The sequence below is a fragment of the Labrus mixtus genome, chromosome 12 (genome assembly GCF_963584025.1).
Source record: "Labrus mixtus chromosome 12, fLabMix1.1, whole genome shotgun sequence".
NCBI lineage: Eukaryota > Metazoa > Chordata > Actinopteri > Labriformes > Labridae > Labrus > Labrus mixtus.
In genome coordinates this window covers 8,617,516-8,632,295 of record NC_083623.1, presented here as the reverse complement: position 1 = coordinate 8,632,295, position 14,780 = coordinate 8,617,516, and the positions used below count along the sequence as shown (strand labels likewise).

The 14,780-nt window shown below is 38.9% G+C and overlaps 1 protein-coding gene across 1 annotated transcript; it reads left to right on the top strand.

Annotated features, from left to right (window-relative positions):
• Positions 1 to 3,927: 3,927 nt before the first annotated feature.
• nt5c1bb (5'-nucleotidase, cytosolic IB b) lies at positions 3,928 to 11,450 on the top strand. The gene is made up of 6 exons (XM_061051803.1): positions 3,928 to 4,193; positions 4,317 to 4,484; positions 7,858 to 7,987; positions 8,102 to 8,224; positions 9,199 to 9,389; positions 10,019 to 11,450. Exons 1-6 carry the CDS (start codon positions 4,080 to 4,082, stop codon positions 10,382 to 10,384), a joined length of 1,092 nt encoding a protein of 363 aa, XP_060907786.1. The 5' UTR covers positions 3,928 to 4,079; the 3' UTR covers positions 10,385 to 11,450.
• Positions 11,451 to 14,780: the final 3,330 nt, after the last annotated feature.

The following is a 14,780-nucleotide window of genomic DNA, read 5'->3' as shown; positions in this document are numbered from 1 at the left end:
TACACTACAAGGAAACCATTTAGGATATGATTGAATGTTTAAAGCGATATTAAAAATGTAGTCTTAAAGAGGAGATAAGATATGATGAGTTGATTTTAAAAGGCTAAATTCAGAAAGAAAAATAAGATCAGATAGCCTAGAGAAAATAAATTATTAGCCTATAAGAGGCTGATGATATTAGGCCAATTCAAAGTTTCACTCAAGTGAGAAACGAAGCATATATAGGCTATAAAATGAAATTATACAAGGATCCTTTTAAAATAAGTTTAAAGGCAAAGTAACATTATTAAATGATTGCCTGATAAAGTGATGTGTTTGACATAATGTTAGTATCTAAAGTAACTAAATGACCCAGACACTAATATCATGAATCGTGTATTTTTGTAGCGTGGTGCATGTTTTTAAGACATAGACCTACCACAATGACAAAAACACAAAACAATCTGGCCTGTCCAGAATAGGATTTACATGCAATAGGCCATTATGGAAACATCAAAATCATGACAAGAAATATTTCACAGATAGAAAACAGTGGGGAGGGGGAGGGGAGGCTACATTTTGTATTATTCCTCACCTTGCAAGCTTTCATCCAAGTAACCTTTAACATGATGATGTCCATGTCAGCTCAAGAAATAAACATGATGTTAATCAAGGAGCATTACACCCGAATGCGATTGTTTGGCGTCTTCTTTTCAAACAACTGGCGTCAACTCGCTGCCCTTTCATCCTTCCGTTTTTTCTGGGAAGGCTCGTAACAAGATTTGAAACCTGGCCGCAGGGATTTGCAATTAGCCACAAGGACAGTAGTGAGGTCAGTTGAGTGGCAGGGATTGCCTCACAGTTGGGGTTCATGGTTGCACTCAAAATCAGATTACTTGCTATGGCTTCATTAACGTGCGGAGTCAAAACAAATGTGTTTGTAACTGGCCATGTTAGACTTAATGTCGAGATAATGTGGTCCTCATCATCTTGTCGGATTAGCCAATGCTAAGTTATCAGCTGATGCTAACACCAGCTCAGTAGAAGAAGTGCTGCAATATGCAAGGCTGCCCATAAGGGGGGAAAAGGGTATAGGCCTTTCCGGGGCCCAGGCTATTTGGGGGCCCGTAAGGGTATAAGGTAAAACATGGTCCATTCAAAAATATAAGCAACCATAACCAATGTTTTTTTAACCTAAGTACTCACCACTTCTTATGAACACAACAAAGAAACACATTTTATTCATTGTTGCCTGTTTCAAAATGTAAATCTCCTCTTTTTAAAATGGTCTGGCTGCCATTCAGGATGTCAGACAGAAAGGACACCAAGACATTAAACCCGCAAGCGTGAGCAAACTTTTTTCTGTCAGCTCCAAAAGCAGATCAGAGCCATGGAGGAGGCATATCCAACATGCAGTTAATGATATTAAATAACATCTGTGCAGGGCCCAGTCACTTGGCCTTTCAGGGGCCTATAGCCATTTCTGTGGGCGGCTTGGCCATATGCACTTTAACTGTGATAACACTGGGAATGAATTGTAGCATATATAAAAGTTTCAGCGAAATTTAACAGTATTTAACACACGCAAGGCTGAACCAAAAACATTTTAAAGTCTCAACTTAAAACTTTACTATCTAAAGGTAGCCCTGCCCTAAAGCATACCCTGCTTTATAGCCTATAAGCGGGTCTTTAATGTAAAGGGGGAAATGAAAATAATGTAAAACTAAGTAGAATTGAAAGAATGACCATGAACTCATTGCCAAAAAGAAAGTAAATTTTAGAATATTTGCTCACAAAAATTATCGAAAGTGGAGTTGCCCTCTGCTGGCAATTCAAAGGATTGCAGGTTTAAGATATCATAACAGCGGTCATAGCTGAGAAAGTGTGATGCTCTAACAGTGCAAAAAAAAAGGAAGAGAAAGAATTTAATAAACACAGACTTAATTCTCTAGATGAGAAAAAAAAACCTTCCTCCTCTCCTTTCTGTTATTGCCTAAAGCACTCATACAGACTGTGATATATTATTCTTGTCAGTTTTTTTTATTCTTAATGCATTATTTAAGTTTTTCCTTTTACTGCCCTAATGCTGTCCTAATATCTGTTCACACAAGACGAGATAAAGCCATTAGCAAAAATAGTGCCATAAAAAGAACAGTTTGAGACAAAACTTAATGCATACTTAAAAACAGGCATGGTTCATTTCTAATCATACCGACTAATGAATTTAATCTCAATTAAGCCGAGAAGAAAATTCTCCAAGGGTAATTAAAGTAAATCTCAGCATTATAATTAGCTGATGTAATAGTAATATTAATCCAAAATCAGCAGTTATGATATACTGACAGGGACCATTTAAACTGCTGGACATTTAAGGTCTTTTACATCAAACTTGGGAAACAAGTTAAAAGGCCTTTAATGCTGAAACAGTAACTGGCCTTCTACTTTTTTAATGTAGCCTACCTCTATTCCACTTTAAAGCCCTTTGAATTTAATTATGTGTGAAAAATGATAAACAAACGTTGCACTGCTTCGCTTTGACTTGCCTTTATGAAGCCTCACTAACGATGTGCAGCGCTCGAACGATTCAGTTCTATTGTACAACTCATTTAGCCAACGGAGCTATGTTTTTTTTTCTTTCTAAAATGAGTTACTTGTTTTTAAAATGAATATGAGACTGAGTAGTAGGATATATTATATGTTATAAAGAATCCTAAAAAGTGTCACTTTTGGTAATTAGATCATGAGTGAAGGATAGTGAGACTGTGATATATTGCACCAGTTTCCAACATATAAAACAAAGTTCAACATAATTTTATTGTTTAATGTATGAACTATATAAATGTTTTTGATTATTTTATTATTTTTTAGGGTTCATAATTTATCAAAAGGAAAATGTCAAATTTGAAAAGTAGTTCAAATTAAAGGAATTTGGTCTCATTGTGTTGAATATTTATTAAGTGTGTAAGCGTTCAATCAGTTCAGTGTTAGAGTTGGCTGATTTACAAAAGCCAGAAGAAGAACTAATGGAGAACAGGGCCCTTTCCGAATTGTCACAGTTCAGCATGCAGTACGTACTATTCAGTAGGGAGTTTCAGTATACTGAACTCTCGTGGTCATTCAGTATGCATTTTTTGGGTCCACCTCAGTATACTGAACATTTCAGTATGGATACTAACTTCTGGGTTTCATGCAGTATGGATCGGATGTGTGCTTTCAGGAAATTAATTGTATTTTACCACCCACAATGCTGTGCGAAATTAAACGTAAATCGTCACATCACGTCCGCCTCCAAATCAAAACAAACGAGCGTGGATTAATTGAATACATTTTTAATCTAGAGTTAAAGTCCCGACTGAAATCGCTACTTTTAATTAACAACAGAAAATATAACAAATGTCTGCATTATTATAAAACCTTTCCCCCTCTATTTAAATAATGATTTCACTATTTAAATGCGTCTTTATTTGTTTATTTTACTTTATATTCCGTATCTTACTGTCTTTCATTTGTACTTTTCTTTATGTACTGTATGTTATTTAGTTATTTAATCTGCCTTTTACTTGATTTACATTGTGATATTGTTTTTGGTTTACCTGACTGTATATGCGCATTACTCTTCTTGAATAAAGCTAAACAAACAAAACAACGGGTGGATGCGGCCGGTTCGGGAAACGTAAATGACGTCACTTCCATACTGAATGGATCAGAAGAAGTAGGAACAAATGTCTGCCTACTGAATAGTAGGTACTAAACAGTATACAGCACGGATAGTAGGTACTGCCTACTGAAAGACTGAGTAGGTACTTGGCAATTCGGATACAGCCCTGGTTGGAAGCTGAAAGATCCGACTCTTTTTTTCTGAGATGAGCCAAAATGCACCGGCTCATCGAAAAGAGCCCAAGTTCACATCGCAGACAAATTCAAGGGGTGTAACAGAGCTGCTTACGTCACTGCTGGGGGACATGCCCACCCAGGTTTTCTTGAGGTAGCCTACGCTTCCGTAAAGTTTCTGAGCAGCTTCTTCCTCACCTCTCTCCTGACTTTACCAACTTTTTTTTTTTTTTTTTTTTTGACTGAATAAGTTTATTTTTTCTATAACAATGAGTGAAATCAAACCAAGCGAGGCAGCTTCGACTGACGACAGCGCGGAGGAAACGGACTGGGCTGCAGCCAAAGCTTTTTTTGACAACCTCAAAACTAACAAACCGAGACCTGTAAGTTTAGTTCGGATGCATTTTCATCTAGAGCTTCTGTCTACGTTGCTTTTATTTTTTTAATGCAACATGTGTCGCATATTTAGTGCTAAACAAATTGACCACTTCCCTTTCCACTCGCAGCCCAAACCCCGGTTTGCTGTCACCATCGCCGTCTCCTCTCGTACCCTCTTCAACATGGTGGCAGAGAGGAAGATCTACGAGGACGAAGGACTGGAGAAGTATGTGGCTTATCAGCAGGAGCATGAAAACGAGCCTCTAAAGCCAGGGGCAGCTTTCCCCTTCGTCAAGGTGAGATGCAGGCCTCCTCCAGTCAACCTGTTGTTGCAGGTCTCTATACTCTATGTTCTTTGCAGGGCGTGGTACCCGAAGTGCATTTCTTCATCACGCTGCTGAAGCAGGTCAAACCAGGAACAGCTTGCTTTACAAAACCAGACAATGATCTCTCTTTCAACCCTGCATCCAGATCCAATGTTTTTCTTCTGAGACACAATGCTCTATCATCCTTGTGATTAAAGCACTAAAATGGCTAAAATACCTCCTATCAGATATTGTAGTCCCTTTTTACGAGGCATCTAGATCCCTCAGGTGCTCTGGGACTCTTTTTAGTCACTGTTCCCAGAACCAGAACCAAGCAGGGCGAGGCAGCTTTCGGTTCCCCTCACCTGTGGAACAAACTACCAGAGAACCCGAGGCTTTCTCAATCTGAAAAGCTCTTTTAGAACAGGACTTTTAGTTAGTCCTAAAAGTCCTGGACCCCCCCCCTAAGTGAAGTTAGGGGGGGGGGGGGGGGGGGGTGGTGGTGGTATCTGGAAGTCTCGACTGTGAGCCTAAATCCTCAGGAAGACACCGGTGAGACCAGCAGGTGAATCTGTGTCCGGCTGCACAGTAAGACGCTTCAGAGCACCGGGTTCTTCATGTACGCAGAGCTCATTACTTAAAGTAATCGTTCACTACTATTGACCGACCCAACACTATTGTCGATGACAAATTGGAGAAGTGTTGAAGTGTAACGACTGTGGGTGGATTTCACCTCCATATCCCTGGGAGGGGATTCCGGGGTCACCAGGGCGGACTGAGCAAACTGTGGGCCCTAAATCTATAACAATTAGGCAAGACCAGCAGGTGAATATGTGTCCGTCGGGAAGATAAGACTGCAGTCGGGGACTTTGGAGCAAAACAGCATTGAAAGGCGTGCAGAGAAGATAACTTCAGAATGACATATTTTAGGCTTTTCTGGCATAGTAAGAACTAGAGCAACTATTTTAAAGCATAACTTATTTTGAACTGACAATGTATTCATCGCTTTAAATACACATTTGCATGTTCCAGCCATGTCGTACAGTTGCGATATGATTGAAGTGGCGCTTTGTCTGAAGGATGAGTCAAGCCAACCGTCCCATCTTGCTGAATGTGCATAGACTCGTGTCAAATTCAGACAACTCCTTATTTTGACACTGCTTCACTGCCTTTTGCAATGCAGTCGAACAGGTTATGAAATCTAACCAGTCTTGTTTTAGGAAATGTTACTTTTACTTCTATGCATGAAGAGGAACTCTGAAAATCACTACACAACTACCTGAAGAGCTTGAAGGATGTTCAGAGGCAGTGATTGTGCAGACCATGAGACCACTCTGAAACGTGTTAATCATGAGCATTAAATCACCCTGTAGGGTTACTGCACACGACTACACACAGGCTTTCTTTAAATGTAAATCTGCCTGGATGTTGGGTAATAAAATGATCAATGAGACTCAATCACTTCTGGTTCACAACAGCTCCTTCCCCTCTCGACAAATATTTTCTTTACGGGGGAGATGCCACGATGTCCGCTCTGTGAGCCTTTAATGAAAAGTCTTTGCTAAAACTAAGTAGCAGGATGTTAAAGCAACATCTAAACCATCTTAAATATGCTTAGGACGTCTGCTTTGTCGTCCCTTGTTACTTATCAAAAGACATATACACTTGAGTCAACATATGTCACAGTGCAAGCCAACATCTAGTTTTTATTGTCTGGCTCGTGTCAGTTTGTCCATTTAAAAAAAAAAAAAAAAAAAAAGGCTCCACCCGTCGAAGGCCTTTTCATGAAGCGCATTCCTTTGTTTCAGTGTGTTTTTGACATCATATGTCGGTTGCACTGGAACCTTTGAATACACACACACACACACACCTTTTTAACGAATCGGCAAAAGACAAAAACCGTCCTGTCAGTCAGTGCTCACCCCCTTCATCATGAGTCTCACTTACTGTCTTTCTGGCTCTCGGTTCAGATGGCCCTCTGTTCAATCCAACAGATACAAGGCACTCTGTTGTCCCCAGTGCCGCGTCCCTCCTTCATTCAAGTCACGGGAGGGGGGGGGGGGTAGTTTTGTTGGTTTTTGCTGTACAGTGATGCTATTGTTGTGTTTCAGTTTGTATCTGACTTTGGCTGTGTCTCTTTGATCAGTTTCTGTTGGAATTATTGTCTCTCTCTCTCTCTCTCTCTCTCTCTCTCATGTATGTTGGCTCATCTCAGTATGGTGATAAATAAAGGTGGGGGAAAAATCGATATAGCATAGTATCGCAATATTTTGTGTGGCGATACTAATTCGTCTCATGGCCGGCAAGTGTTGATAATTTTATTTTATTAATAGCAAATATGCTTTTTTAATGTTTTGTCCATTTAGACTGAAATACCAACAGTTCAGATTGTGAGATGCATGCAGCCTTTTACAGGGTTTCACTTTAATCACAGTGTTGGTCAGTCTGTGAGCTCAACTCCTCGTTGTGTAGAAATAAAAAGACTGGAGTGACATGAAGAGACTGAGAAATGTTTCTTTCTCGACAAAGCAGTTCTTCATTTAGTTAAATTTTGTGGAAAAAAAAAAAAAGTTAAATCTTAATATATTGTATCACAATTCTCAGCGTATCTCAAAATGTTTCAAATCGAAATAATATCCAATCGTGACTCCAGTATCGTGATGATACCGTATCATGCAGGGGCCTCTGGTGACTCCCACCCCGAGGATTTTAACTGTGTTGGAAATGTGCACTTTTGAACTTTATTTCCAGGGATGAATATTTAACTGCGACCTGTTTATATTTCATGTTGACTCAGCACTTTATTCTAAGAGAAGCTGCTAAGAGCATCAGTCAAGGATCAGTGTTGTGTCTCAAAGGCTTCTATATTCAGTGCCTCTTACGTTTTACCCTGTTGGTTTTGTAAATGTATTTTTGTCTTTTTTCTGTCCTGCTCTGCCGTGCTTCAAAACCAATCACCCTTCGGGGACAGATAAAGTTGAAGTTGAATGAATGACTGAGCTGCTGCTAAATGTATTGTGCTCCTTTTTTAAGATTTGTTTTTCTTACCTTTTTGTTTTTATTGGAAAACTGTCTCGAGTGTTTTTAGAGTAGATTTTTGAAGCTTTTTTTTCCAGGAGCTTGTTTTAGATATACTTAAAAGTTTTTTTATTTCTGTTACACGGCTGAGGGATGGAAGCAAAGTACAGATAATTAAGAATATGACAAAAAAAAAACACACATCTTTAAATCTTGACTCTTAACATCTTGGTTTTCTTTTTTTTTTTTTTTTTTTTAACAACTGGTTGTTAAAAGTTTGTGTTGGTACCTTTTGATGTGTGAAACGCTCTGACTCATTATTTTGGTGTTTGTCCTCTAAAAACAGGCGCTGATGACCGTCAACGCTCGACTGAGGGAGCTCTATCCAGACAGCGAGGAGCTGTTTGACATCGTCTTGATGACAAACAACCATGCTCAGGTTGGAGTGCGCCTCATTAACAGCATCAATCACTATGGTAAGCTGCGTCCTGATCCAGACATGAGGGATTATTTAATGCTGCAAAGCCGTAGTGGTAGTTAGAATGTGACTCTTTCCTCTACCGATCTCAAACGTGCGTTTATACTTTCAGATTTGACCATCGAGAGGTTCTGTATGACTGGAGGGAAAAGTCCTATAGGCTACCTGAAGGCCTACATGACCAATCTTTACCTCTCCAAGGACGCAGAGAAAGTCACAGAGGCCATAGAGGAAGGTGAGTGAAACAATAATCCTGACTCCTCTCACACACAAACCCTCTTTTTGTGTCATAACTAAATCAATGCATGAGTGACTGTCAGCCGCCCTGAGGGTGTGTGTGTGTTTGTACTACACTGATATTTACACACACGCATGTTGATTTTCTTTGTGAGTCACCTTCGACCCCTCACTGTGCAGCAAGACGGAGCTGCAGGAAGACAGCGTGTGATTTAAGGCTCCCCGTGGTCTGAATGCACACGAGACAAACATGTTTGTAGTGATCAAAGAACTAATCAGTTGTTAAACCAAAAGAAGAATTCTATTCAGAGGTTGAAGTCATTTTGTTCGAGCAGAAAGTGAAAAACAAATATGAGGACCTGTCTCCTTTATCTGCTCGACAGTTTATCACTGAAAATGTATTATTATTATTTTTCTTTTCAATGTACTCTTTCATTGCCGTATTTTAAAATGCTAATGATTAGCAGTAAAATCTCCATGGCAGGGAATACATCACCTGCAACAAGTTATGAAAAACGTATGCAGGGATAGAGTAGGATTAATTAATATTCAGACCCAAATAGGAGTGAAGTATCTGTTAAATCTTTTATTGAAGTGTTTTATTGAAGTGTCACTCACTGTCAAGAATCCAGAGCTCCATCTTCTCTTTTCATATAAAGCCTCGTGGGCCTTTTGGGAAAGAAACAGGAAATGAGTCCAAATGTTTCTTTAATATCTTGGAAGCTGCGAGACGACGTCTGACTGGGTTTCTTTGGAATCTGCTCATGAAAGACAAAAGTATCCTAAAAAAAGTTTCTGTTGTTAAAACCCCACAAAACCCAACACGAGCAGTGGCAGTTAAAACGTTATTAATGAATCAGGAAGCTGTGGATGTCTGCAGCTGTGAGATATCAAATGTAAGACCGGATAAACAAAATGAGGAAGCACACATTTAAAATCTTGGACGTATTACCCTCGCCTCCTCTCTTTCAGGCATCGCCGCGGCCACCATGTTTATGCCCGAGACGGAGGCGGAGACGGAGTTGAGCGACACTCAGCTGAGGGTGGCGTTTGATGGAGACGCCGTCCTCTTCTCGGACGAGTCGGAGATCATCGTGAAGAAACACGGCCTGGACTCTTTCTTTGAGCACGAGAAGGAGTTTGAGAACAAACCACTCGCTCAGGTAACTGAAGGTTGTTTTATGTGTTCATAGAAATAACTGGAACCTCGTGTAGAGAGACTTTTTGGGCAGACTGTATTCCAGAATCTGCTCTAAAATTCTCATAAAAAAAACCACAAAGCAGCTTTTACAACAACACCTGTATGTGGAAGAACAAGTCCCTTTGAAATGTCTGTTTCTGCAGGGTTTAAGAACCGATTCTGCTGCCTCTAAATATGTTTAAAATCAATCCTGTGTTCTTTTCTGGTTGCGTTTGTTAGTGTGTAAAGGCTGTTTCATTCTATTTATTCTATTTTACTCCGATGAATATAGATGGTCGTTGAAACTTTTAAAAATCTAGTTGTGGCACAAGACTTTTGCGCAGTATTGAACACAAAGTTGCATACTCAGAGCTGTTTTTGAGTGGCTTTAAGGTTCTCCACCTGATGTATAGACCCATAACTACTCGTGTGTTTTCATAAACAAAAGTTAAACATTTCATTTATTTAAGGAAACAGACAAAGGGATTTTTATGCTTGTTGAGTTCAGTTCTTTGCAGATGACACCCCGTTATATATCCATGTGTTTCTAGTTTGTAAACATTTCAAAGTGTCTTGATTTTTTTTTTTTTTTTTTGTGTGTGTCTTTTCCAGGGACCCTTAAAGTGTTTTCTGGAGGCTCTCGGAAAGCTCCAGAAAAAATTCTATGCCAAGAACGAGCGCATGAACTGTCCCATCCGAACCTTTCTGGTCACGGCCCGCAGCGCTGCCAGCTCCGGAGCTCGAGTCCTGAAGACTCTCCGCAGCTGGGGCCTGGAGATAGACGAGGCCCTCTTTCTGGCCGGGGCTCCTAAAGGGCCCCTGCTGCAGAAAATCAAACCTCACATCTACTTCGACGACCAGATGTTCCACATCGAGGGCGCCAAGGAACTGGGAACCATTTCTGCACACGTCCCCTACGGGATCGGACAGAAGTACCACAAAGGGAAACTCATTGAGCAGCCGGAGAAAAAGAAATAACCTCAAACATTAATATGCTGAATATGCACTACACGGTCGTCTGCATAGAGAGGGATACGCTCTGCTGTAAAATATTGTTTTTAGAAAAGAAAATCAATAAAAACAGAAACAGCTATTTTTTTTAAAGGAATTAGGTGTTGGATTGTTAAACAGCCTACACCGTCCTTGTATTTTATGTGTTTTTTTAACATATATATATATATATATATATGTATATATATATATAACAAATATTCTCCAGGGTTTTCTACAGGAAAACATTTTGATGATGGTTTTGGAATGCAAATTCAAAAAGAGTTCAAGTCGATGGCATTCACTATCTCTCTTCATACTGTTTTGTATGCAGATTTCAAACTTAAAAATATCTGTGCCTTTTTCAACCAGTCTATAATTGTACCTGTTTACTTTCTTTTTTTTTCCATTTTCTTGAAAGTTTTATACAAAAAAAAAAAAACAGTTCTTCCGTGATCTTAGTGAGGTGAAGATGCACTTTGACCAAGGCGGGGGAATGCATCTGATATTATTTCTTCATGTGAGCCTTCAGAGACTTTCAGCCCCCACAAGAAGTGTAACATTTTGTTTCCTGGTTTCTAGTGTTTACTGTCACTAAAAGAAAACGTTTTAAATTTTCAGTTTTGAGAAGATGTTTACTCGAGTGGACTGGTTTTGTCTTACAGGGATCACTGATGCTGTCTGTATGTACCTGTCTTTGCGCACAAACTGTATAAAAACATATACTTTATATTTATACTCTTAACTTTTATATTCAAGTTATGTCATTAAGTTTTAAATGCTTTTTACATTGTCCTGGATATCGGGCAGCACTCTATAACTACATGTTTCTTTTTCCAACTTTTTCTTAATAGGACTTCATTTATTTTAGAGGTTTCATATTTGTATGGATTTGTGAATTCATGCATAAGTTAACATCTTCAAAGAGTCACACAGTCACACACTTACTTGTAAATGTTTTCATCATGTTAACGTTTCTCTGCACCAGATAACGCCACGGTTGCGTTAATGGTATTCATTTTTCAGAAGCATAATAAAAGGATTCTTGACCTTTCTTTTGTCTGATTTATAACATGCCTGTGCCAAAGTTAAGTTAAGTAAATATAGTGTATTGAGTGCGAAGGGAGTAGTTGAATGATTAAAGGAGCATGGAGGTACCTTTTGATTTATTTTGTCAGCAAGGAAAGTCAGAGTACTCACTATTTTAAGATGCTTTATTTGAGGATTTACTTTTTAAACTACTTTAAATTTCCTCTCCACTGAATTTCAGAGGTAAAAAAATACTATAGCCTATGTATGCATTTCATGATTTCTTTTTCTACCCCTAGTCTTCTACATCTCAGCAGTAGATGGTGCTTTTTAGCTGCAAATGTCCGTCCACATTGATGATGCTTACTTACCTTGTGTTTGAGGGAGAATAAACTAGTTTGGATGTAGCTTCAGATGTAGGTCTGAGGACAGTTCAGCCCTGTGATAAAATGTGAATGTTCCCCTTATTATCCCCGACAGAGTGCGTCTAACCTGTGTTGTGATGGAGATCCACTCTCAGCTTACATGCACATGATGAACACAGCCACAAGAGGGAGCTCCTACATTGGAAGGAAAATACAAAGAATCAAATCAATCAATCAAAATTAGATTTAAAACGTATCAAATATAGAGTAAAAACATTCAATATAACAGGAAATCCAAAAGGACATATTTTAAATATACACAGTGTAGCCTACAATGACTAAAGGTATAGTTCCCCCCAACATTTCCCATTTTCTATGGAACCAAAATATCAACAAGGTGTCCTTATTGGCATTCTAATTATCCTGCTTTCACTTCAGTTTAATTGGTAGTTAATGAGATATCCTGCAGTTCCACTTATATTAAAAACATCGCAGGCCTGTCTCTCTTGGACTCAAAGAAAGGATTTTCTGAGGAGGCATTAAATATAGCACTAAACTACAAGTTTATACAGGAAGAGTTTGGGTGTTTGTTGTTAGCCTAAGAATATCTTTCTGACCTATATTACAACTTAATTGGTCTTGTATGAAAACCTCAATCACGAGAACGTTTAGCATTTGTGATGGTTTCAAAAAGTGAATCAAAGTGGCAAAGATAGACATTTTTTAATCGACATCGTTCTTAACCTTGTGACTTCATCACCCACAATGCACCTTGACCGACTTAACGATTTGTGTGGTAGTGGCATGCTTCAGGCAGGTAGGCCGCCCTCCAGCAGAGATGAGGAGCAGGTAACACAGGTGTGGTAAACTAACTGCTTTCTATCTCGACAACTCCTACGTTTTTTCTTAACTCCGACTCATGTGACATCACTTGAGGCGGTTAATCTGTAACGCGAGACACATGGAAAGCTTTATTAGACTTTTTTTTCCACATTTGAAGTAGGCTAGTATTTTCAACACTTTAAAACTGTAGCCCTGTAACAAAAATATCTTGAAATCCATTAAAATGATTTGGAGCATCAAAAGGAAAAGACAGGCTGTTGAAGAAATGTGGTATAAGATACTGACACACACATTAGATTTTTAGGATTGCTGAAATGATGGTTAAATAAAAATTAGGCCTAATGTTTTTCTTTTGTTGAGGAGGCACTTCTTGCAGTCTCTTGAATCAAATCAACCTACAGAGTTTTCTGGTTTGTTTTTGTAGAAGAATGATAGAATCAGAGTAGAAATAATAAGTGGAGGAAAAGAGAAAAAAACATTGGTAGCCTATAGATATCCAGGTCCAGGCACTCAGGATGGTTTGAAAAAAATACAAAAGGCCTTTAATTTATAAGGTCAGAAGCAATTAGAATATTTGTACACCAACATGCCTTCTTCAGGGTGTGTTTGAAATGATAAATTGGATGTAGCCTACCAAAGGAAAATGCCTCAAAGTTACTTATTATTTAATCACAGTACTTAAGTATATGTACTTTGTTTATTTCCAATATTGAATACTGTCATGCTTGTTTAGTCTAAATTGCCCTCCATGTCATGTTTGTATTTGGCAGATACCTCCACCAGTGTTGCCACCATGGTAAAGGCAATGAAGATTGTTTCCGTTCAGGACACTTTGAGAAGGAGAAGCTCGAGGGGCTTAAAAACTTGATGCTCAGGTAGGTCAGGATTTATTTACATTTTTAGAGTTGTTATTCATCTTGTCAATATAGCGTCTTTGCAATGATGCACAGTTTTTGTCATGCAACAGAGTGTGTATGTGTGTGTGTGCATCTGAGTTGAGACTAACCGGCTGTTGCCATGGATACTCAGCGCTGACACCACACAAGAACTGTGTAGGCCTGTTGAAGATATAATTAATAACAAAGGATTAGAGGCAAAGGTAGCATGGGGCTGAGTGTGAGACACCTCATCACACAGTTACTATAATTGGCTTTCTTTCTGTGTGTGTGTGTGTGTGTGTGTGTGTGTGTGCGTGTGCGTGTGTGTGTGTGTGTGTGTGCATGTGCATGTGTGGAGGACAACAAACATAAAAAAGTTACTGAAAAACAGCAGTACTCTTATACATTGCTGATGCATTTATCTTCTTGACAAGCAATTTGCTCTAAATATGTTCCCGTGGTCGGTGGCCAACCACTTGTAGGTCCATGTTTTCGGAAAGTAATTTCTCTGGACCCACATCACATTGGTTGGTGCCCCTCGTGCAAACATACTGCCTATTTATCATAAAGTTAAGAATGTTTTTATGTGAGTGAAATGTCACAGAAACAGTATATATTTGAAACAGATTTACAGTAAGTCCAGGAGAGGATATTTGTTATAATTCTAACTTTTCTTCTAGCTCATGCATCTGGAAAAAAAACCTATTTGTCCAATACCTACACACACCAAAAAAATGTACATTCCAGCTGCATTTTTTAAAGATGCAAATGAGGGGAAAAATTAGCATGATAGCACGCACACTTATTTGGTGAACCTTCAGTACCTTTTGATCAATCTTAGCAAGTTAGCATCATAGCCTGCTTTTATTTGCACTGCTGTGTCCGAGTACAGCCTCAGCTGTTTGCGTGTACAGAAAAGTGCAGTCATAGCAGCTTGTATCAAAAACACAACTAATAATTGAATACACAAAAATCACATGTTTTTAAACTGTTACAATGTGGGCGGGGGGGAGGCTAAAGACACTTGTTGCATAGTCTTGTATACTAATTATTAGTTTAATAGGAAGTGGAGTTATACCAAAATGAATTGACTAGGGTAGTACAAAAAGACGGGTGCAACTGTTATTCACTCTGTTGACATTTTATTTTGATCACCTAGAGCTGACAACTTTTCCAATCTAATGCAGCAGCCCAGCATTCAATTTATCGTCCTGCATGGCGGTTATTATTATTATTATTTTTAGACAATAACGAGAGGTGCTGTTTTCA

Excerpts from the sequence above, each read along its gene's own strand:
- nt5c1bb (XM_061051803.1), top strand. The coding sequence starts at position 4,080 with ATGAGTGAAATCAAACCAAGCGAGGCAGCTTCGACTGACGACAGCGCG. Across the intron at positions 7,988-8,101 it reads TAACAGCATCAATCACTATG|ATTTGACCATCGAGAGGTTC; the intron begins GTAAGCTGCGTC and ends TTATACTTTCAG. Across the intron at positions 9,390-10,018 it reads AGAACAAACCACTCGCTCAG|GGACCCTTAAAGTGTTTTCT; the intron begins GTAACTGAAGGT and ends TGTCTTTTCCAG.